This window comes from Equus asinus, chromosome 20, assembly GCF_041296235.1.
Source record: "Equus asinus isolate D_3611 breed Donkey chromosome 20, EquAss-T2T_v2, whole genome shotgun sequence".
Classification (NCBI taxonomy): Eukaryota; Metazoa; Chordata; class Mammalia; order Perissodactyla; family Equidae; genus Equus; species Equus asinus.
In genome coordinates, this window is record NC_091809.1 from 14,675,246 (window position 1) to 14,697,733 (window position 22,488).

At 67.2% G+C, this 22,488-nt stretch overlaps 3 protein-coding genes across 7 annotated transcripts in view; 1 reads left to right on the top strand and 2 right to left on the bottom strand.

Moving 5' to 3' along the window:
• Positions 1 to 1,898, top strand: part of HDGFL2 (HDGF like 2) — a 19,803-nt gene extending 17,905 nt beyond the window's left edge. For 3 of the 4 annotated variants that reach the window (XM_070491758.1, XM_070491759.1, XM_070491760.1), the window contains exons 14-16: positions 157 to 370; positions 1,073 to 1,205; positions 1,619 to 1,898. In XM_070491758.1, coding sequence (XP_070347859.1) covers positions 157 to 370; positions 1,073 to 1,205; positions 1,619 to 1,712 — 441 coding nt within the window. In that variant the 3' untranslated portion in view covers positions 1,713 to 1,898. The remainder of the gene's footprint in view (positions 1 to 156; positions 371 to 1,072; positions 1,206 to 1,618) is intronic. The other variant, XM_044752430.2, reaches the window with a different exon arrangement.
• PLIN4 (perilipin 4) lies at positions 1,862 to 11,483 on the bottom strand. The gene is made up of 8 exons (XM_044752009.2): positions 11,392 to 11,483; positions 11,206 to 11,269; positions 10,630 to 10,777; positions 9,767 to 9,825; positions 6,269 to 8,426; positions 5,959 to 6,146; positions 4,191 to 4,277; positions 1,862 to 4,119 (listed from the first exon to the last, which is right to left on the bottom strand). The coding sequence occupies exons 2-8, from the start codon at positions 11,251 to 11,253 to the stop codon at positions 3,787 to 3,789; spliced, it is 3,021 nt and encodes a 1,006-aa protein (XP_044607944.1). The 5' UTR covers positions 11,254 to 11,269; positions 11,392 to 11,483; the 3' UTR covers positions 1,862 to 3,786.
• Positions 11,484 to 13,187: 1,704 nt separating this feature from the next.
• PLIN5 (perilipin 5) lies at positions 13,188 to 21,631 on the bottom strand. Of its 2 annotated transcripts, none has more exons than XM_044752022.2 (9): positions 21,526 to 21,631; positions 20,914 to 21,026; positions 20,666 to 20,727; positions 19,971 to 20,166; positions 19,266 to 19,348; positions 18,818 to 18,998; positions 18,048 to 18,247; positions 16,490 to 16,612; positions 13,188 to 15,265 (listed from the first exon to the last, which is right to left on the bottom strand). In XM_044752022.2, the coding sequence occupies exons 3-9, from the start codon at positions 20,723 to 20,725 to the stop codon at positions 14,747 to 14,749; spliced, it is 1,362 nt and encodes a 453-aa protein (XP_044607957.1). In that variant the 5' UTR covers positions 20,726 to 20,727; positions 20,914 to 21,026; positions 21,526 to 21,631; the 3' UTR covers positions 13,188 to 14,746. The 2 variants fall into 2 exon arrangements, with proteins under 2 accessions (XP_044607957.1, XP_044607956.1); XM_044752021.2 differs by having other exon boundaries at positions 20,666 to 20,730.
• Between the last annotated feature and the right edge of the window lie 857 nt (positions 21,632 to 22,488).

Sequence of the window (22,488 nt, forward strand, 5' to 3'; positions counted from 1 at the left end):
CGAGGAGGAAGCCAGCAGCGGGGCGGGTGCGGGGGTGAGCGGGGAATGGCAGTCTCCAGGGGAGGTGCCCCCGCTGGGGGTGGCAGCGATGGGGGAGGGTCGTGGGGCGGGGTGAGACCAGCTCCCCGGCCTGAGCCAGGCCTCTTGGCGCGCCAGATTCGCCGTTACAAGGCCAACAAGGAGGTGATGGAGAAGGCCGCGGAGGTCTACACCCGGCTCAAGTCGCGGGTCCTGGGACCAAAAATCGAGGCCGTCCAGAAGGCGAGCAGACCTGGGACAGAGAAGGAGAGAGCCGAGGCGGAGAAGGCCGAGGAGCCGCTGGCTGGAGAGGAGGCCCCCACGGAGCGAGCGGAGGATGAGGCGAGCACTGGTGAGGAGCCGGCCGTCTGAGCCCGGAGCACAGCGTGGCGCTCTGTCCCAGACGGCCGCAGTGGCCTGTTCCTGCTGGCGCTCTGCGCGGGCCGGGCTCTGTCCCCAAGGCAGCGGAACGCACGCCTTCCTGCACAGGCGGTCAGGGGAGGCGAGGCCTCTGCTGGGCCTGAAGGGCCTCCCGAATAGAAAGGGCAGCTCTGGCAGGGGCAGTGGCCGTGGGGGACGGGAGAGCGTTCCTGCCTGCTGGGGTCACATGGTCCGAGTGACAGCTGATCAGGGCAGCTCTTAAGCCTGGCGTAAAGATGGCTCAGGGCTCGGGGCACGCCTCGGCCACCGAGGGACCGCAGGCTCTGCTTCTCATTTCTGTCCCAGGCTGAGAGGTGCTTTTCTCCACTGTCACCCACGGCCACTCCTTTCCCACCCCTCCCTGCTTCAGGTTCGTGGGGTCGGGGCCCAGCCGGCTGGAGAAGGGAGCCAGCCTCAGCCGGGCCTGGCCTGCTGGGAGCTGACGGTGCCCGTGCGGCCGGGGAGGCGCGGAGGTGGACGCTCACGCGGGCGCCTGGGGCCAGGGCCCTCGAGCGGGGTCCAGGGTGCTTCAGGACCCCTGTCCCAAGGCCGGCTCACTCGCTCTCAGCGGGAAGGGGTAAGGGGTCCCGGACAATAGCCCGGCGGTGTCCCACCCGCCCTGTCTCCCACCCAGACCTCTCGGCCCCGGTGAACGGTGAGGCCACGTCCCAGAAGGGGGACAGCACCGAGGACAAGGAGCAGGAGGAAGGACAGAACTCAGAGGGGGGGCCGGGGGGCGGCTCCTCCGAAGACCTGCTGCACAATGAGTAAGTGTCGCGGGGGCCGCGGCCGTGGGGGCGACTTCCCGAGGGGGCGGTGTGAAGGGCTCCCAGCGTCTGTGCTGCTCCCAGTGGGCTGCTCGTCTGCTGAGGTCGCAGACACTTCGCCCCGCACTGCGCTGGGCCTGCCCCATCTTGGCAGCTGACCCCAGGCCCCTGGCGAGGGATCTCTGGGCTCTGGGCCACCCCGGGCTGGCCCTTGGGCGGGTGGCTCCCTCCTGGCACTCTGGGAGGGGGCACGCAGGCTCTTGCGCCAGCACCCGTCCATTCCGCCAGGCGGTGACCCTCTGTCTCCCTGTGGCCCCGCGTGGTGCACTGGGGGCGCGCGGGGCGGGTGGGCGCTGTCGGGTGCAGGTGACAGACGGCAGGCGGCCCGCTCACGCCCCGCGCCGCGCTCCCAGCAGCACGCGGGAGGGCCCCGGCCTGGCCGCGCCCGGGAAGGAGCACGAGAGGGCGCGCGCGGACTCCGAGTCCGCGGACGACGAGGACAGCTGAGCCCCGGCGCTGCCTGCCACCCGCCGCCCGCCGCCCAGGGAGCAGAGAACTGTTGGGGAAACGCCGTGCTGTTGTTTGTATTTGTCCCCCTGGGTTTTTTTCTGCCTAATTTCTGTGATTTCTGACCGACATGAAATGACTATAAAGGGTTTTTTTAATGAAAAAAAAATCACTTTTATTGGCTTGGCTTTCTAGCGTTACTGGTGTGGCCAGGCTGGAGCTGGGGAGCGGTTCGCCGCTGTCGGGCCCGTTTGGGACAAAGGGTTTTAAGCCATAGGGTTACCATGAACAGCGAATGTGAACTTGGTTCTGACGGTGTGCCCGGCCGGGCCCCGCGGGGCTGACGTGAAGGGGCTGGGGGGTGAGACCTTGCCAGAAGTAAAGGGGACATCAGACACACCGTTTGCTCTTCCTGCCCAGGCTGCAGGTGGCTCTGGGACCCCCAGGGAAGGACCCAGAGTCCCCAGCAGTGCCAGATCAGGGCATTCAAGCCATCTAGGCTGGGACGGGTGCTGGCGGCTGTTGGTTGCCCTTAATGTTCAGAGGGCTTGAGCGTTAAGAGTCGGCTTTGCTGTGTGACCTTGGACAAGTGGCACTCTCACTCTGGGCTTCTCTTTTCTCACCTGGATGTGGGATGACCCCGGCCTCACAGAGCTGACTCAGCACGTGTGCGCAGCTCCCAGCCCCTGCTCATGACAGTTACTGGTTGAATAGCGGCCTCTGCTGTGTCCCCTGCCCTGCCGGGGGCCGAGTCCCTCCGTCCCAGCTGAGAGAGGCCCGTGGTGTGCGTGGGACTTCCTGAGCCTGGCGCCCTGTGTGATTTGGCTGGACTGAGGTCAAGTCGCTGTGCTCAGTTTCTGTGAGTGGCTGTGTTTCCCGTGTCACCGCCTCTGACGGCTGTGCGTGACAGAGACTGAGGGCGGCAGGGCTCCTGGGGCTTCCTGACTCCTGTGGCTCCCAACGGCTGGCGCCCCATGCAGAGCCCCTGGTGGCTCCTGGGAGCCGAGGGGAGAGCCAGCCGATCCGTCCAGGCACTCAGGCCCTGGCTCCATAAGGGACCCGGCCAGACGGGGGGCTTGCCTGGGCTCGGGCCGCTGGCGCTCTGATGCAGCGGCGGGAGCATCTCGTGTCCAGGCATCCTGTTTCCACAGGGCCGGTGCGGGGGGCGCAGGAGTGGGGGCCTGGACCTCTGCGGCCCGCCTCTCTGCGCTCAGCCCACCTCACAGGGCTGCCCTGAGCATCTGGGGCAGCGCGGCCCGCTGGTGCTGTCCCGGCCCCGTCTCCAGCCCAGGGCAAGGGATGAGGCCTGAACTCGAGTCGAGTCTGTTTGCCACATGCCCCCTAGGGAAGCCCTTTAGTTCCTTCATCAGCAGCCTCTGGCCAGGCACCTCGGGACCACCGGTCATCAGGTCTGGGAGTCTGGGTCTGATTGGCCATGCGGGGCGGGCCAGGTGGGCGAGGGGCCAAGGCAGGAAGGCGCTGGTTTTGTCACCCCGCCCCAACACTCCAGTCCTCCAGCCTGGCCAGTGCCAAGCCCGGGCGACGGCTGCTGTGGCTTTGTCCTCAAGAGGCCCCTGGGCTACACGGGGGTCAGCGGACGCAGTGGGCCTGCTTCGGGATGACGGTGGCATGCTGGTCCACTCCGGTCAAGGGAGCACGGCCTGCCGAGGGCTGGAGCATGGGCCTTCCGAGGGGGCTGGGGATGGAGGGCGGGACCGCCTGCTCGGGGCCACTGCAGGACCCAGACTGGAGCGGTGACCCCGTCAAGATAAAGGGGCTCCTAGTCGGGAGCTTGCCGAATGAGCACCTTCCAGACTTCGGCACGGTTCCACCTGCGTCCTGACTGGAGCGCTCGCTTGACGTCCTCAGGCGAAGGCCCTCCGTCCGTCCGCGGCCCCCGCAGCCCGGCCCCGGGCCTGGAGAAGGGCCTGCCGTGCCCGTGCTCAGGAAGGAAGGGCCACCGGCTCAGGCAGACCCGGAGCCGTGCAAGGTCGGCTCAGAGGGTCCTCAGGCCCCCACAGGCACGCTCCTGCACCAGCCCGAGGGTCCGACGCTTCGGTGGTGGGTGGGGGACCTACAGAGGCTCCCCGCCAGGGTGCAGGGCGAAGGGCCCCACGAGCCAGCCGAGGGGGGGGCTGTGCTGCATGCGCTCCAGCAGCTGCTCCAGCCCCTGCCACGCCCGCCCGACGCCCTCGCGGCTCTGCGCCAGGCGCTCGGCCGGCAGCTCGGCGACGGAGCCGGCGGAGGACACGACGCCGTAGAGCGCGCACAGGCTGCGCCGCGCCTCCCCCACCGGGCGCTGGAGCTCGGCCGGGAGGCCCTGGAGGCCGGCGGCCAGGGCGCTGTAGGCCACGTGCAGCTGCTGCAGGAGCCCGCGGGCCCGCGACAGCGCCCCGGCGGCCAGCGCCTGCGGGAGGAAGGAGTGGGGTGAGCTGCCGTCGGGGGGCAGGAGAGCCCGCCCCCGCCCCAAGTACGCACCTCTCGGGCACTGGCATCCGCCACGTGGCTGCTCGGACCCCGCTCTGGCCCCGGCTGCGCTTCTGGAACCTGCTTAGCCGTTTCAATCTGGAAAGAGAGCCCAGCAGAGGAACGATGGCTTGTTGGCAGGGACCTTTCACATACTCCCTGGGGCGCCACGAGGGCCTGGGTGGGCATCCTGGCCGGGCCCGAGCCTCGTGTCAAGACCTTTCCTGTGGTGCGGTGGAAAGGCCACCAGGTTAGAGCCGGCCACACAGGACGCACTGTCTCACGTAAAGAGGCAGGGTCCACGTTCCCCGCGAGGTCATCTGGGAGATGGACTGTCAGTTGGATGGGTCCTGTCGCTGCCCAGCTCCAGACCCTCCCATGGCTCCCCAGTGCCCTTTGGCTCAAACCCAGCTCCTCACATGGCCTACGTGGTCTGGCGCCCAGGACGTCTCAGACCTCATTTCCCGCGGATACCCCAGCGTGCTCTCTGCTCTGGCCACACTGACCCTCTTTGTCCCCTGACCACTTGCGGCCGTGGCTGCCTGCTCAGGCTGGAGCGTGCTTCCTCCACCCCTTCCCCTGGGCCCTTCACCCTCAGCTCCAGGTTCGCTCCAGGCAAAGCTTTTCCTGGCCACCCAGTGCGGTGGCCCCAGCCGCTCCTCAGTGTCCCCTGCTAAAATTCTCCGAGGCCTCCTGGGTCTTCTCCCTCTCACGTCCCGTGTCTGGCCCGACGGCAGACCCCGGCCGCTCTGCTTTGGAAACACATCTGGAACGCAGCTGCCTCCTGCCCCGACTGGTGCGATTCCCAAGGCCCCGTCGTCCCTTGCCGGGAGTTCTGCAGAATCCTCCTTGCTCAGCTGCCGGCTCCGGGCCGCCACCCCCCTGGCCCGTCCTCCCACAGCAGCCAGAACGATCCCCTTAAACAAAACCTACTTTGGACCAGGCCACTCCTCGGCTCGTGGTCCTGGGCACCGCGGCCTGAGCAGCATCCTTGGCCCCACCCACTCGATGCCAGGAGCTCCCCCAGTGTGACAGCCACAGATGTCCCCAGACATGGCCCGGAGTCCCCTGGGGGTAGGATTGTCCCTGTTGAGACCCTCTGGATTGGAACAGTGGTCCTCAGGCTGCGGTTCATCACAGACCTCTGGGGCGCACCTCGCGGATCCTGATTCGGGGAGCACGCCCGGCTCTCCACCACCCACGTAGGCGGGACTATCATACAGCTAAGCCCTGGGACCTTGGGAACTCGGAGGTCCTCAGAGCCGGTGGCCATAGCCATCTGCATCAGGGGTTCTGCTCGCCTTCCTGCCGTGCGTGTCAGCCCCCACCCCCACCCTGAGAACGAGGGGGCGCGAGTGTCGGGGGAGAGCAGGCCCGCTTGCCAGGCGCCCGACCCGCGGGCATCCAGGTCACCTCCACTTGGGTCCTTTCTCACATCACTGAACCCCCGACCATGTCCCCACTGTCGCCCCGTCACCCTGGCCCCCGCTCTGCTCCTGGGACACATCCAGCTTGTTCTCAGGGCGCTGTCCGGCCTTGGGCCCCCTCGGCATTCCCGACATAGCTCAGAGGAACGCCCGCTGCCCGGGCAGACCCTCGTGTGCTTTATTTGCATCCCCCTGCTGTCTCCCTCCCTGGGACGTGGGCCCCTGAGAGCAGGTCCGTGGCCGTCGTGGTGGCCACCGGGCATGCTCTGTCCGTGTCAGTGGAGGGGACGGGACGGGAGGGCCTGAGATGTCCTGAGGAAGGCGCCCGCCGGAGGGGTGGGGGAGGCTCTTACCAGCCTGAAGGAGTCCTCCAGCTGGGCCAGCGCCGCCCTGGCCTGGAACTGGCCGTGCTGCAGTTGGCTCAGCGCATGCTCGAAAGCCCGCTGGCGGAAGCCGGGGGCCAGGTCACCCAGACGCACGAAGTAGCTGCCCTGGTTGGCGGCGGGCACCCTCGGCCCGGGCTGGGAGGCAGCCAGCTGAGCTGGAAGGGAAGACGGCCTGACTCGATCTGCCAGGCCCCTCGGGCATTGGGGGCGTGGGTCACACAGACGACAAGCCCCCACTAGGAGCGGGGACCCGGGCCCCAGCCTCTCCTGTTCTCACCTTGCTCCTCGGCGTCCATGGGCTGGAAGATGTCCCCCAGGTCCTCCAGCTCGTCCCGGAGCACCGCGAAGCCTGTGGCTCCTTCACGACTGCCCGTGGGGGCCACGTGCCCTGCAGCCTCCCTGCCTAGGGTGGCCCCTTCGGGGAATGTCGCCACAGTGGACACAGGGCCCTTGGTGCCGGCAGTGGCTTGCCCGGCAAGGTCCAGGCCTGAGCACAGAGGGTCCGGGGGGCTGGAGACCCCGCAGGAGACAGCCGGTTGGGGGCTGAGAACAGTTTGTTCCCCTCCTTTGTCTGGGGCCCTGGAACTGGTCAGTCCACCACAGGCGGGGTCCTGGGCACCAGGTAACCAATTCTGGATGGCGCCAAGGCCGGTCTCCATGGCCCCCTTGGCCGCGCTGCCTGCCCTGGGGAGCCCAGCGGACATGGCATCTTTGGTGCCAATCAGGGCATCCTTTGAAGTGTCCAGGCCCCCCTGGACGGCCCCTCTGGCCACATTCACGGTACTGGTCACTCCACTGCAGAAGGCATCCTTGGTGCCAGGCTTAGTGGTGTCCATGCCGGTCTGGACGGCCCCCTTGGCCACACCCATGGCCCCAGTGAGCCCAGTGGACACAGTGTCCTTGGCGCCGGTGAGGACAGTCTTGGTGGTGTCCATGCCGGTCTGGACGGCCCCCTTGGCCACACCCATGGCCCCAGTGAGCCCAGTGGACACTGTGTCCTTGGCGCCTGTCAGGACGGTCTTGGTGGTGTCAACTCCAGTCTGGACAGCGCCCTTGGCCACACCCATGGCCCCAGTGAGCCCAGTGGACACTGTGTCCTTGGCGCCGGTGAGGACAGTCTTGGTGGTGTCCATGCCGGTCTGGACAGTGCCCTTGGCCATGTTCACTGCCCCTGTGAGCCCAGTGGACACGACATCCTTGGTGCCCGTGAGGACAGTCTTAGTGGTGTCCATGCCAGTCTGGACGGCCCCCTTGGCCACACCCATGGCCCCAGTGAGCCCAGTGGACACTGTGTCCTTGGCGCCGGTGAGGACAGTCTTGGTGGTGTCCATGCCAGTCTGGACGGCCCCCTTGGCCACACCCATGGCCCCAGTGAGCCCAGTGGACACTGTGTCCTTGGTGCCGGTGAGGACAGTCTTGGTGGTGTCCATGCCGGTCTGGACAGTGCTCTTGGCCATGTTCACTGCCCCTGTGAGCCCTGTGGACACGACATCCTTGGTGCCTGTGAGGACAGTCTTGGTGGTGTCCACGCCAGTCTGGACAGCGCCCTTGGCCACACCCATGGCCCCAGTGAGCCCAGTGGACACTGTGTCCTTGGCACCGGTGAGGACAGTCTTGGTGGTGTCCATGCCGGTCTGGACAGTGCCCTTGGCCATGTTCACTGCCCCTGTGAGCCCAGTGGACACGACATCCTTGGTGCCCGTGAGGACAGTCTTGGTGGTGTCCATGCCAGTCTGGACGGCCCCCTTGGCCACACCCATGGCCCCAGTGAGCCCAGTGGACACTGTGTCCTTGGCGCCGGTGAGGACAGTCTTGGTGGTGTCCATGCCGGTCTGGACAGTGCTCTTGGCCATGTTCACTGCCCCTGTGAGCCCAGTGGACACGACATCCTTGGTGCCTGTGAGGACAGTCTTGGTGGTGTCCACGCCAGTCTGGACAGCGCCCTTGGCCACACCCATGGCCCCAGTGAGCCCAGTGGACACTGTGTCCTTGGCACCGGTGAGGACAGTCTTGGTGGTGTCCATGCCGGTCTGGACAGTGCCCTTGGCCATGTTCACTGCCCCTGTGAGCCCAGTGGACACTGTGTCCTTGGCGCCGGTGAGGACAGTCTTGGTGGTGTCCATGCCAGTCTGGACGGCCCCCTTGGCCACACCCATGGCCCCAGTGAGCCCAGTTGACATGGCGTCTTTGGTGCCTGTGAGGACGGTCTTGGTGGTGTCCACGCCGGTCTGGACAGTGCCTTTGGCCACACCCACTGCTCCTGTGACCCCGCTGGCCACAGCCTCCTTGGTGCCCGTCAGTGCGGATCGGGTCATGCCCACACCTCCCTGGACCACGCCTTTAGCCGAGTCCACCACAGTGGCCACCCCGGACGAGATGGCATCCTTGGTCTTGGTCATCTTGGAGCACACCAGGTCCTTTGCCCCAGACATCATCTGGTGAGAAAGGACACCTGTGGTCAAGAACCGAGCTGGGCGGCACCCTGCCCCCCACCCCTCCGCCGCGCTGATCCCTGAGGTGACTTGGGGAGAGGGACCTGTCACCAGAGGCCCCGCCCCTCACCTGCCGCCCTGACATCCATCCCTCACCAGTTTTATCCAGCCATGATGGGGACCCAGCCTTAGCAGGCCCTGTCACAGTGCCAGTCCTGCCCTGATTCACTAGCTCCCCGTCGCTGACAGCGGGGTCCTGCCACCTCTGGGACCCTTGCCGAGGTCCCTCGGCCTTGGGCTCAGCAAGCCATCGAATTGCATCGAATTGCTCCTCTCGCCTAATCTGTCTGTGGCCTGTTTTGAGGCTGCTTTCCCCGTTACAGCGGGAAGAATTGCTCCTTAAAGTGAACGTGGTCGCGACAGAGGAGGGGAGCGGCGTTCCGTTCAGAAACCGACAGCCGGCCCAGCGCGGGGCCGAGGGCGGGTGTGGGCCACAGGAGGCTGTCCACGTCGGCCATCCGCTTTGACCTATCCGAGTGCTCCCCACCTGCCCCTCTCCCAGCCCTGACTCGAGCCGAGCGGGCACCTCGGGCTCCGTGCCTGCAGAGACCCGCGTTCGAATCCCGGGCTCTCCCCCCGCTCGCTGTGTGACCTCAGGCAAGCCATCTCCCCTCTCTGAGCCTGGGACGGAAACAGCACCTCCTTCAAGGGTTGTGGCGGAAATGAGTCCAGGGGCCTGACGCCCTTTGCAGGCGGCAGGTGCTCAAGGAAAGCGAGCGCAGAGGAGCCGCGGAGGAGGGGCACAGGGTGGCCTTGGCTGCTGGGGTCCCTTTTAATTTGGGCCAGAAATTCCTGCTGGCGGTGAGCCTGGCGGTTCTCCACCCTCTGAGATGCTCCACCCTCATCTGGCCAGCTGAGGCCAGAGGCGAGTCAAGGAAGACTCTAGAGGGGGGCACGTGCTGGGCGGAAGAGCCGTGTCGGGTCTCTGCCAGCCTGCCGTGGCCCTCAGCTGCCTTACGTCGGGGACACCATAATGCGGACAGTCCCCGTTTATCCAGGACCGAGTGTCAGTGATTATTCACCCTCTGACCGCCCAAGGTTCGAATCTCACGCTCCCATGAAGGTCCTGCTGTGTGACCTTCGGCAGGTGGCTCGCCTTCTCTGTGCTTCAGCTACTGTGTGGGGCCTTATTGCTCCCTTCGCCGCGGGGCGGCTGGGAGGGTTAAAGCATGTAGCCCGCACCCTGACCCATGACGGGGTGTCCGTCCCCTCCTTGGACAGGAACTGAGACGTCCCGGGAGGGCCCCCAGGGAGGCGGAGACCATCAGCCCAGCCCCGCTCACCTTGTCTGCAGGCGGCAGCAGCTTCGCCCCGCTGGCCGTCTGCTCTGGCTCGGTGGCCGCTGTGGGGACAGGAACCGGTCAGGCACCCCAGGGAGGGCGCGGGACGCGGGCTGGCACCAGCTGCCTGTTGCACAATCTACGGGCACAGCCCGAAAGGTCAGGCGTGTCCCAGCCAGCCCGCCAGGGACAGCAAGAGGTGACATCGCTGGCCGGGGACCGGGCTCCCCCGACCCCCCGGGGCCTCATGGCCTGGAGTAGGGGCTCCCTGGGGTTTCGTGGGTGCTGGGTGCCCATGCAGGGGCCCCGGGGAGGGGAGTCGGGACGCCCGCTCTGCCCCTTGCAGCTGGCGGCCTGGAGTATGTGGAACAGGCGTCAGCTGCCTGCGGCTCGGGGCCCGGAGTGAGGCCCAGTGGGCAGCGCCCCAGCCCCGGGCCTCCGTGCGCCAGCCCCTCCGCGGGCCCCAGGGCCACCCGGGCACCCCCGCCCAGCAGCTGGAGGGTGGGAGGCCCCCCGGGCTGTGTGACCCCAGGGAAGCCTTCACCCCTCTCTGGGCATCCTCGATGAGCCCCTGGTCCACGGAGCTGGGAGCTCGGAAGCAGGGGACGGGGTGGAGAGCCCGGGGTGTGGCAGGCTGTGCTCATGCCCCCACTCTCGCTGGTGAGGCCACCTTGGGCCGCTCCCCTGCCGTATTTCTGCCTCAGTTTCCCCATCTGGCACTCAATGAGCATGCCAGCTTTGTAGCGTCTGTTGAGACGGTGCGGGCACATAGGAAGCGCCCCCCCCCAGATGGCCAGAAGTCCCTGCTCGGGGACTCCTGTTCCCGGGATCTGCTCCAGAGCCCCCCCAAGGAGCTGTCCGCTCACCCTGAGCCGGAGGCTGGGCCGCCTCGGGGGTGGGTGCGCCGGCGGCATCCGGGACTGGCTGGGCCTCTTTCGCTGCGCCGTGGGCGTTGGCCACCAGGTTCCGGGCAGAGCTGAAGCCAGGCAGGGACCCGAAGAAGCTGCTCAGCGTCTACACGGGGCAGGGACAGCGTGAGCAGGGCCAGCCCGTGGCGGGGGAAGCATCGGGCAGCGCCTTGGGCCCTCGCTGCTGGGTGACCTCAGGAAATTGTCTTAGCCACTCTGAGCCGCAGTTTCCTCGCCTAGGCAGTGGGCAGATTCCGCCCACCTCCCACGTCCTCTGGGACGTCCTCCTTTCTTCCACAGCCCCCGTTTCACAGATGGGGATACTGAGGCTCAGAGAGGGGCCGTGGCTGGTCCAAGGTCACACAGTGGGGAAGGAGCTGAGGTCTGCGTGAGCCGCCCACCCCCGCCGTCCAGCTGGGGGCAGCAGGGAAGACTCGGCCCTCCCCCACCCCAGGAAGCCCCTCCGGCCCCCAGGACAGAGGGGTCACCCTCCCCGGGTGCTGGGGGTCCCCAGGCCGCCACCCCGCCCCTCACCTTGCCCTTGGGTTTGGGGGGATCGCGGCCTCCTCCTTGAGCAGACATGGTGAGCCTCACGCTGCTGGAAGGGGGCAGAGAGGTGGCGTGACGGGGGGCTCAGGGCCCTGTCCCCAACCCCCGGGACCCTCGTGGCCCAGCGGCCCGACCACCCCCCCAGGCCTGGCCTCCCCCGGTGCGGCTCACCGGGGCTGCGCGCCCTGGCCCTCAGAGCGACGGGTGGCGCAGCGGCTGCCTCTGCTCTCGGCTCCCAGGCCTTATAGGGTCTGGGCGGCAGGGCAGGCGGCCAGCGGCGGGGCGGGCCCGGCGGTCATGTGTCGCCCTCCCTCAGGCCCAGCGTGGGCCCAGGCCCAGCACCTTTTCCCTGCTCCCCGCGCCAGGCGGCCTCTGCCCACGGGGCCTCCCCCGCCCCGTTCCCATCCATGACACGGGTGCAGTCCAGGTCACGCCTCGGCCAGGTCACCGTCCTTGTGCCTCAGTTTCCCCCTCCAGACTCTTCATCAGGGCCCACAAGGTCCTGCTCCCTCGCTGCCCTCGCTCCTCCCTCTGTCCCAGCCACATGGGCCTCCTCGCTGCTCCTCCCACACGCCAGGCCCGGGCCTGCCCCAGGGCCTTTGTACCTGCTGTGCCCTCTGCCTGGAGCTCTGTTCCCCAGACACCCATGCAGCTCCCTCCCTCACCTCCGTCAGGCCTATTTGGTTCTCTGCTGCGGCCCCCACCATAGAACAGTACCTGGCATACAGTTGGCGCTTAATAAATGTTTCGCCAAATGGGCCAACTCCTAGGGTGGTTGCGAGCTGAAGCGAGATCACGCTGTCTGCCCCGGCGCTGGGGCCCCGGCAGGCGCTCCGCCAGTGCTGGTTTCGCATCGTGGGGGCTGAAAGGGGGCCGTGGGGAGTGGGGCTGTCCCCAGCCAGGCGGGGGGCGGGGGGGGCGTCACCCTCCAGAAGGGACTTCGCTTGAGAGAGAGGCGGGTGCAGCCCACGGTGGGCACGGCAGAGCGGGGGGCGCCCTGGGAGGGAGACGCGCCCCTGGGGGGCTTGGGCCGACTCAGGCGGCTTCCTGGAGGAGGCGTCCCAGGCCTGGTGTGAACCCGGGCGCAGGCGGCAGGGGAGGGATGCACACGCTCCCCGGGCTCAGTTTCCCCCTGTGCGCCCTGGGCCCGGCGCCCAGCCCCGTGCTGGTGGCTCTGGGCCCTGCACTGGGAGCGGGGAGAGTCCACCTCGGGGTGGTGACCCCCCAGGCCGTCTCCCTGGAGCCGTGGCTTTGTTTGCCAAACAGTCGGGGAGCAGAAGCTCAGGGCCGGGCCCTCTCCTCCCCGCCAACGCTTCCCAAAGGTGGCGGGAGGGGGGACCCTGGCGTGCCCGCCCCCCCCCTCCACAGGGCTGCCACAGCACAGAGCGGAAAGCAGCCAAAATAACCCAAATCCGCATAAACACTGAGTCAGGGCTGCCCTCCTCCACCCGCAGCCCTCCAGGCTCCCCTCCCTCGGGGAGAAGCCGAGTCCTCCCCACGGCCTCCCAGGCCCCGCACGACCGCCCGTCCCCTCCCCGCCCTCCCTCCTCCCTCTCTCCCCCTCCTCCCTCTGCTCCAGCCACATGATCCTCCTCACTCTTCCTCCCACGCGCCTGCCCCAGGCCCTTTGCACAGGCTGTGCCCTCTGCCTGGAATGCTCTTCAGTCTTTGCTGATATGTCGCCTCCTCAGAGAGGGCTCCCTGGCTCCCCTCCTCCTGTTTAAAATGCACGCCCCTCCTCGTCCCCCCGCACACTCTCCATCTCTCTCTTTCTCATCCTCTGCTGACGCCAAGACAAGTAATCCCCTTCTTTTTCTTGTCTTCACTCTGTCGCTCCTGCGGCGTCGTCGTAAGGGCCTGGAGGGCCGGATTCTGTCGGTTTTGCCCACCGCCCCGTGTCCCCAGGGCAAGGAGCTGCCCGGCACACAGCAGGCGCTCAATTAGTGTGGAATGAACAGACAGTGAATGAATGACGTGTTTACTGGGATCGGGGCCCCTGCCACCCTCGGACCCTGTCAGGGAGGAGGGAACGGGGGCAGCGTGCCCGCCCGGCTGGAGGCGAGGCCCCCCGCTTCCAGTTGTCCCCCCTCGCCTCTGTCTGGTCTAACCGATCCCCCCACTGCCTCAGCCTGAGCCGCTCCCTCTGCCCAAATGCCCTTCTGCCTGGCCCGCCAGGAGCCCAGCTGCGGGGGCTCTAAGGCCGGGAGAAAGGACTTGGCGCCCCAAGAACGGGGCGCTCCCGCTGGGGTGGAATCAGGGGGGCTTCCTGGAGGAGGCAGCGTAGGGGCTGGGACTGGGTCAGATGTGTTTGAGAGATGGGTGGGGGAGTGGGAAGGGCATTTCCGGCGCAGCCTGAGCAAAGGCCCTGGGGTCAGGGAATGTGCCCCGTTCAGTGGGAACGCAGCAGGGTCTGTGCAGGGCCCATGGATGAAGCTGGAAGTCCTGGGTGGGGACTTGGACGTTTGGTCTGAGGGCCACAGGGAGCCATGGAGGGTCCTGAGCAGGGGCAGGGAGGTGAATCAGCCGGCGGGAAGTGCTCCGGGCTCCCAGGGCCGCCCCTGGGCCGGGTCCCAGGGAAGCCAGGGGCCACCCTGACCTCATTGCCGCAGACCGTGGTTTCCCAACACCCCGCCCAGCCGCGGGGGAGCCTGGGGGACAGCCGAGAATGTGGTCAGAGGACAGGAGGGCCCCTGCGAGACGGGCCTGTGGCTCTTGGCCTGCTTCTGTCTGCCCCATCGCGACGGGCGCAGCTGGAGAAACACAGCGGGTCCAGGAAGGTGGGCACAGGAGGGGTCACCCCGTCTGACTTCTTCCTCCTCCTGATCCCGCAGTTGCCAAGGAGTTCATTTACACTAAAGTGTGAACAGCTGCCAGTCCGGGAAGCTGCAGCTGAGTGCTTGACCCAGGTGGGCTGGGTGCTCCTGGCGGAACGGCAGACAGGGCGACAGGCTGGTCAGGGAGGCCTCGCTCCGTCCAGATCTCGAACCCCGGCTCGTGCCATGCAGACACGCACCCCTGGGGCCCCCAGCGCCTTGCCACCGAGTCCCACCCGGGTCGGAACAGAGGCCACAGCACAGGCCTTTGGACGACATGCAGCCCGTTTATTCTGGAGAGCCACCCCCGAACGGCCAGGCGAGCGGGTCTGGCAGGCCCAGCCGGTGTGGCGGGCGTCCGTGGGGACCCGTCAGGCCAGAGGGACGAGCTGGGGGCGGGGGGCGCTCACTTCTCAAAGCTGGACACACTGTGTGCTTCTCTGGGGGGGGTTGATCCGCTTCTTGGGGTGGGGGGTGGGGGCCACAGACAGATGCACCCAGCTTGGGGACCTGACTTGGGGGTTCAGGTCCCCACGTGTCCAAGGGGGAGGCCGGGGAGGGCGGGCGTGCTATCCATGACCCGGTCCAGGGTTCCGAATTCGGCCACACCGCGAGTCCCCGCCGGGGCCGTGGGCCAGGCGCCGGTGTTGGCGCCCGGGTGTGGCCACCAGGGGGCCGCAGGGACCTCGAGGCCAGGAGGGTGGCCGGTGCGCTCAGAAGTCCAGCTCGGGCATCAGGGTGTGCTCCGGACGGCGCGGCTCCGCCTCCTCCTCCGGGATGTCCCCCGGGAGGTCGCCATGCTGCGCGCGCCAGGCCCTCTGCTGCGCCGGCCAGTCTAGGTGCGCCCAGCGCGGGTCGGGGCCCCCCACGACCTCGTCCACCAGCGCCTCCAGGTCGGGCGGGGGCGCGGGCCGCTCCACGAGGACGGGCGCGAAGGGCCCCACGAGCCAGGGCAGCGGCACGGCGCGCAGCGCCAGCTCCAGCAGCTCGTCCACGCAGGCGTGCGCGCGCGCCACCCGGCCCCGGCCCTCGGCCAGCGCGGCGGCCGGCACGTCCCCGAAGCGGCGCGCGTCGGCGAAGGCGGCCTGCAGGGCGTGGGCGCTGCGCCGCACCTCCGCCACCCGCTCCTGCGCCCCGGCGGGCAGGCCGCGCACGCTGCTCTCCAGGGCGTCCACCGCGCCCTGCAGCTCCCGCATCAGGCTCCGCGACAGCGCCAGCGTCTCCAGCTCCGCCTGCGGGGGGCGGGACGGGGCTCAGCGTCCCCGGTAGACGCGCGCCGGGACCGCGCCCTTGCCTCGGTTTCCCCGGGGAGACACAGCGGGACTGTGGCTCTGCCTCAGTTTCCCCCCTGGACCCACAACAGAACTGATGCCCTCCCTGTCTGTTTCCCCAGTGGACACCCAATAGAACTGCATCACCCTGCCTCAGTTTCCCCTTGGACGCCCAATGGGACCATTGACCTGCTTCGGTTTCCCCGTGGACGCCCAGTGTGATAGTCTCCCTGCCTCAGTTTGCCCAGGGACACATGACAGAGCCATCAACCTGCCTCAGTTTCCCCAGGGACACACAAGGGGACCCGCGCCCTGCCTCAGTTTCCCCAGGGACACACAGCAGGACCCGGGCCCTGCCTCGGTTTCCCCGGGGACACACAGCGGGACCCGTGCCCTGCCTCGGTTTCCCTGGGGACACACAATGGGACCGTGGCTCTGCCTCAGTTTCCCATGGACACACAACAGAACTATTGTCTTCTCTGTTTCCCCAGTGGACACCCAATAGGATTGCATCACCCTGCCTCAGTTTCCCCTTGGACACCCAATGGGAACGTTGACTTGCTTTGGTTTCCTCATCGACACCAAGTGTGATAGTCTCCCTGACTCAGTTTCCCCATGGACACACAACAGAGCCATCAACCTGCCTCAGTTTCCCCAGGGACACACAGCAGGACTGTGGCTCTGCCTCAGTTTCCCCATGGACACATGACAGAACAATCGCCCTGCCTCAGTTTCCCTGGGGACAGATAATGGGACCTAAGCCCTGCCTCAGTTTCCCTGGGGACACAGAGCAGGACCCGCGCCCTGCCTCATTTTCCCCAGGGGCACACAACGGGACTGTGGCCTGCCCTCAGTTTCCCCATGGACACATGACGGGACAATCGCCCTGCCTCAGTTTCCCCCATGGATACCAAATGGGACCATCAACCTGCCTCAGTTTCCCCATGGACACCCATTGGGATAGTCTTCCTGCCTCAGTTTCCATCAGGGACACAGGACAGAGCCATCAAACTGCCTCAGTTTCCCCCGTAGACACCCAATAGGACTGTTGACTTGCCTCAGTTTCCCCGTGGCCACCCCAGCCAGCTGACCTCAGCCCTTGGTTCGCGACAGCTCGAGCCCAGCCCCTGGCAACCCTGGGCCGATCCAGAACCTTCTCCACCCCCCCGCCCTCCCCCATCCCACCTGGCTTTGGCGGCGGAGGCGGCCGTTCTCGGGGGGGCGCTGGCTCCAGTCCTCCCACAGCTCGTGCACCTTCCCGGGCCGGGCGGGGGCGGCGGGGGTGGCCCCGCACTGCACGCAGTCGATCTGCGGGGCGGCGGGCGGGGGTCGTCAGAGCGGGAGGGTTTGGGGGCGGGGTCCGCTGTGCCAGCTTCTGCGGCTCCTGGCCCGGCCGGGTCGCCCGCCCGCTGTGTCCTCTGTCCTCAGAGTCACCGCCCGCCCTTCGCCCACGCTGGGGCCTCCGCCAGGTGCGTTGTTCCCTCCACCCATCCTCCAGGGCGAGCCTGGTGGGGACATCACCTCCTCCAGGAAGCCTTCCCTCCCCTTCCGGCTGGGCAGGTCCCTCCTCGGGGTCCCGCCACACCCGGTGCGTCCCCCGTCACAACCCTGATCCCCCTACTGGGCTGTGAGTGTCCCGAGGGGGCCACTGTGCCCTCAGCGCCAGGACAGGGCAGGTATCAGACGATGAACAGAAATAAGCCATCGTCCATCACCCCCTGGAATATTATGCATCCGTGAAAAGGAAGGAAACTGACGCCTGCTCCCACGTGGAGGGACCTGGAGGGCGTGATGCTCAGGGACGTGAGCCAGACACAGAAGGACACACACTGTGTGGTCCACTCACAGGAGGTCCCCAGAGGAGCCACAGCCACAGAGACAGAAAGTGGATGGGGGGCCAGGGGCTGGGGGAGGGGTGGGAGTCAGTGTTTCACGGGGACAGAGCTGCAGTTTGGGGAGATGGAAAGTTCTGGAGACGGATGCGGGGATGGTGGCACAACCATGTGGATGTGCTTCATGCCGCTGAGCTGTGCGCTTAAAGTGGTTACGATGGTAAACTGCGTGTTGTGTGTTCACCTTGCACACAAACAGCGGGTGTTAGCACAGCGTTGGTGTGAGATCCTCGTACAGCGTTGTGTGGAAAGCATGCGGCATAGTGCCGGGCGCTCAGTTGAGTCACCGAACAAGCATTTATTGAGCTTTTGCTGCGTGGTAGGTGACAGGAGTAGAGCGGTGAACGGGCCAGCCATGCAGTAAGCACTCAATAAATGTCTGTTCAATGATGGAGCAGGTAGGTCCCTGCCCTCATGGAGCCATCAGTCTGGGGGGACGCGATCAACGAGTAAGTGAAGAAGCAGATCACATGCGTTCTAGGAGCAAGATGCACCAAGAAGGAAAATAAAGTGTGACAGGCAGAGGGCACAGCGTGTGCAAAGGCCCTGGGGCAGGATCATGCCTGGCATGTTGGAGGAGCAGCGAGGAGGCCCGTGTGGCTGGAGCAGAGGGAGGAGGGGGACAGAGGGAGGAGGGAGGGCAGGGAGGGGACGGGGCAGGTCGTGCGGGGCCTGGGGGCTGGGGGGAGGACTCGGCTTCTCCCCGAGGGAGGGGAGCCTGGAGGGCTGCGGGCGGAGGAGGCGGTCCTGACTCGGGGCTCCCGGGCGCCCTCTGGCGGGGGTTGCGGGGAGCACAGGCTGCAGGGTCCAGGGCAGGAGCCGGGCAGCAGGTCCCCAGCCCGCGCTCTCACCAGCTCCAGAGTCTCCTGCAGCTGGGCCAGCGTGTCCTGGGTGTGGTGCTTCCGCTGCCTCAGTTTCCCCAGAGAGTGTTCATAGGCCAGCTGGCGGAGCCGCGCCGACAGGGAGCCCAGGCGCACGAAATAGCCCTGGTGTCTTCTCTGCTCTTCCACCGAGCCCACTTCAGGGCCCTCGGCCTCAGCCGCGAGCGCCGCTGGAGGGTGGGACCCGGGAGCCGGGGGTCAGTGTGGCCACGCCCTCCTTGTCGGCGCCCCCTCCCTCCGGGTCACCCAGCCTCCCCCAGATTCAGTTTCCCTTTAGACGGACCGGCTCAGTTAAGCTTCCCCAAACCCTACTGTCATCAGCCCGTTTTACTGATGGGGTAAACTGAGGCAGGGAGCGGCATAGGCACACAGTAGGCGCTCCATAAATGCCTCGCAGCACCCCCGGCCAAGGAGAGAGCACGCCGACATGTTCGGCTCGTGCCATAAAGCGGGGCCAGGAAGTCAGACTGTGTCCGGGTCAGCAGATAAGACGCGAAACGTTGGAGAACATGGGGTATCGGGGAAGATAGGGCAGAATCTGATTGTCACACACGTGCGACAAATTCAAGCATCTCATAGGGTGCGGGCCGGGGGGCCTCGGAAGCAGACCGGAGCTCTGTGTGTCCCACAGGTCTGCTGTGTGGCTTTGGGTGGGTCCCCGCCCTCTCTGGTCTGTACCCTCCGGGCATGGGGACGGGGCGGGAGGATCCGGGGCCGGGAGGGGAGGACACTGGCCTCACCCAGCTCGTCCTCGGTCATGGGCAGGAAGTGGGCCACCAGCTCCTCCGACTTGCCCAGCACGACATCCACCGCGTGGCTCACGGAGCGCTTCAGCTCCACACTCCAGCGGCGGCCCTGCCGGGCCAGGCCCGCCACGCCCGTCACGCCGCTGGCCACCGCGTCCTTGGCCGAGGTCACCACCTGGTGGGAGGGCCGTGGGTCTCTGGGGCTGAGGGTCAAGGACCCATCGTGGCCCCTTGCTGGCTCTGTGCCTCAGTTTCTCCTCTCAGGTAAAACGGAGGGAAATCAAACCTCGCCCTCCCCTGGGGGCGCATCGTGAGCTCTCGACAATGTGGGTGCCGATGCTTTCAACCTGGCTGGCGGCTTTTGAGGGCGGGTCAGGGACCAGGGACCTCTTCCCTCCCGCTCCACCCCCACAGGTCCCCGCGGGCCGGTCGTGCCGGGTACCGTCTCCGAGGGCTCATGGAGAAAAGGCAGCTTTTCCTCCAGTTTGTCGAGGCCCCTGCAGGCGAGGTCATTCACGGTGGCCACTGGAGAGAGAGAGAGGGGCCGGGGCTGAGAGTCCGGGGGACGTCGAGGGAAGAAGGGACACAGCGAGGGTCATACAGGGAGGGGGTGCTGGAGGGAGAGGCAGAGAAAAAAGAGGGGGGCAGAGAGACAGGGAAAGGGACAGAGTTACAGACAGTGAGGACGGCTTGGGGCCACAAGGGGGACCTGGCTGGCCCCCGGGGAGGGGCTGGGGACCCTGAGAGCGAGCGCATGGGCCACCAGGCTGGGCCCCTCCTCGCCTCCGCCCTGCCACCGGCTGCCGCCAGCACCAAGGTGACTCCTCACCCACGCCCGGCTCAGATGGCCGGGCGAGCAGGCTCAAGGTCACGCCAGCCGGCCGAGAAGGTGTGGGGGCACCCCGGGGACCCCCTTCCTCGGTCGGACGTGAGGTCCCCGCAGCAGGTTGGACCCCTGAGCTGGTCACGGGCTCGGGGCAGACGGCAGTGGCGGGCAGGCTGGACAGTGAAGGGACCACGGTGCTCCAGGCCATCCAACAGAGAGGGGGCGCAGGTGGCACAGGCAGGCCTGAGCGAGGCTGACACCCCGGTGGCCGGGAGACAGGCGGCCCCAAGGCACGCGCGGTGGCCGAGGGGCGGGACTCACGCTGGGGCTGCAGGTGGCTGAGCAGCGGCTGCGCGCGGTCCAGGGCGCGGGCGGTCAGGCTGCACACACAGCGCTCGGCCAGGCGGCACGCGGAGCCCAGCAGCGGGTGGCTGTCCTTGGCGGCCCCGTAGGCGTCGGAGATGGCAGCGCACGTGGCCCTGACCAGCGGCAGGGCTGCCATGCGCTGCACCGCGCTCTGCGGGAAGGGGCGGCGTCAGAGGGGGGCCCCCCCCGGGGAGAGGTGGGGGGCTCGGCCGCACCTCCGCCCGCTTCCCCGCCCGCCCCAGGTGTTGCCTCGGTCTCCCCATCGGTGCCGTGGGTGCTAGGGCTGTGATGGGGGCTCTGGGGCCCTGTCTGATGCGGAGTATCTGCTGTGACTGCTGCTATTATTACTGCCGTCGTTGTTGTTGAAGGGCGCCATGATGGTGGACACAGGCCCAGACGTGGGACAGGGGCGTTGGGCAGAGGCCAGGTAAGCCGCTGGTGCTCGGAGAGACCCCCCCCCCCCAGCCCGGGCCTCGCTGTGTCCCTCGGGGAAATGGGTGGGAGGCCCCACCCCATCCTGGGCCAGTGTCCTTCAAGAAGGTGCTGGAAGCAAGGATGGAGGTCGGGGGTGCCCGGTCTGAAAGCATTCCAGGAGGGCCTCTCCCCACCCCTCCCGGTGCCCCTGCTCCATGGTGGGGGCGGCCCCTCACCTGCTGGTCCTGCTCCCACACGCTGGGTCTGGGGGCCTCGGCCGCCTTGTCCTCTGACATGCCTGCTGCAAAGTGGGGTCACCGTGGGGGGCAGGGCAGAGCGAGGGAGGGGGCCCTGCACGCAGCCCTCCCAGCTCCCACCCAGGCCTTGGGTTCTCTCCGGGTGGGCTCTGTGACCCAGGCAAGGCTCTTTTCCTCGTGCGGCCTCAGTTGCCTCATCCGCAAAATGGGGTAATAATAAGACCTACCTCAGAGCGTCATGAGGGGCCCGGACAATGCGTGCACGGGGCTCTGCACACAGTAGGTGCACACCAGAGAGCGTCTGGCCTGGGGGGCGCTGTAGTGACTCAAAGCCTGGGCTCTGGGGAGAGAAAGGCCTGGGTTCGAATCCTGCCGTGACCTGCTGTGTGACTTTGGGCAAGTGTCTTCACCTCTCTGGACTGTTTTCTCTTCTGCAAAGTGCGGGAGGTCCCAGCCGCCCGTCCCCCAGACAGAACTGCACAAGCAGCCCCTGCAGGGGTGCAGGTGGCAGCTGTGGAATCCCAATACACCCACAGTCCGTTTGACAGGAGGGGAAACTGAGGCACGCAGCGGGTTCAGGCTGGGCCCAAGGTCACTCCGCTAAGCAGGGTCAGAGCGGGGAGGTCGACCTCAGACTCCCCGGCTGCAGTCCTAACCCTGTCCCCACCCCGCGCGCCCTCAGAACCCTGATCCCCGACCAACTGGGTCCTGAGCCTCCGCCAACTGGGCCAAGGGTCTCGGCCACCTGCTCTGGCCCGGCAGCCCCTCCCCTCCCCACGCCCCTGGACCCTGTCCCCCGAACCGATCGGGGGGCCCCCGGGCCTGCGTGTGGCACTCACCCGGGCGCGCGCGGCCTCAGCGCCCAAGTGTCCCCGCGGACCCCAGATTCCCACTTGCGTCCCCGCCCCGCGCCGGCTCCCCTGCCTTATAGCGGCTCGGGGGGCGGGGCATCCTGGGCCTGGCCAATGGGGAGAGGCCTGCGGGGGGCGTGTCCCTGGGGGCGTGGCTCCAGGCTCCTCCCCCTCCCCGGGGCTCTCGGGGCGCTCAGCGGTTGCCACGGCAACCCGGGGACGCCGGATGCTCTAGGATTGCGCTACTTTCGCTGGCCGGGTTTGGCCCCCTGTCACCCTCGCTGCTGTCACCGCGGCGACAGGGGAGGGCGCCCACAGCCCCCACCGCCTGGCCAAGTGACCTTGGGCCAGGCCTCAAGGTCTTTCTTTTTACTTTTTTTCAAGTTGCCCTTTAACGAAGCCAGGAGCCAGGCTGGCCCATTCCCTGGGACCCCCATTTTGCAGAGAAGCAAACCGAGGCTCAGAAAGCTTTAAACCGCCACCTCCAGGGCCCCCAGCGATGGAGGGTTCCGGTTCAAACCCGGCTCTGCCGGGCTCCAGACCCCCCTGGCTTTTGTCTCCGTGCCTGCAATGACCACGGACGTGGGCACGACCCTCCTTCCAGGGAGCTGGAGAGAACGAGCATGGCCCCAACCAACCCCCCCAGGGGCCCCCAAATCTGACCCTGGCCCCCAGCATGCCCAACACTGTGTCGGCAGGTGACGACTCAGGCCCTTCGGCCTCTGAGCATCTGTCCAGCCCCGTCCAGCCTGCCCACGCTTGCCCTGGGTTGTCACCAGCCAGCATGACAAATTGTTTGGAGACCTGAAGCAATCCGGTTTAATTTCAACCTTCCTCGAGACGAGCGCTGGCAGGAATCCACCCGTAAAATGACACCCGGGCCACTGTCAGGGTTTTCTTTCCACTTAAGCCCCGGGAAGGGGGAGGGGGTGGAGCAGCTGCCGACCATCA

Coding starts and splice junctions, on each gene's coding strand:
- PLIN4 (XM_044752009.2), bottom strand. CDS start 11,253: ATGTCTGCTCAAGGAGGAGGCCGCGATCCCCCCAAACCCAAGGGCAAG. Junction 9,826..10,629: donor GGCCCAGCCTCCGGCTCAGG/GTGAGCGGACAG, acceptor CTGTCCCCACAG/CGGCCACCGAGCCAGAGCAG. Junction 8,427..9,766: donor TGCTGCCGCCTGCAGACAAG/GTGAGCGGGGCT, acceptor CTTTCTCACCAG/ATGATGTCTGGGGCAAAGGA.
- PLIN5 (XM_044752022.2), bottom strand. CDS start 20,725: ATGTCAGAGGACAAGGCGGCCGAGGCCCCCAGACCCAGCGTGTGGGAG. Junction 20,167..20,665: donor TGTGGGAGCAGGACCAGCAG/GTGAGGGGCCGC, acceptor CCCTTCCCGCAG/AGCGCGGTGCAGCGCATGGC. Junction 18,248..18,817: donor CATGACCGAGGACGAGCTGG/GTGAGGCCAGTG, acceptor CCCACCCTCCAG/CGGCGCTCGCGGCTGAGGCC.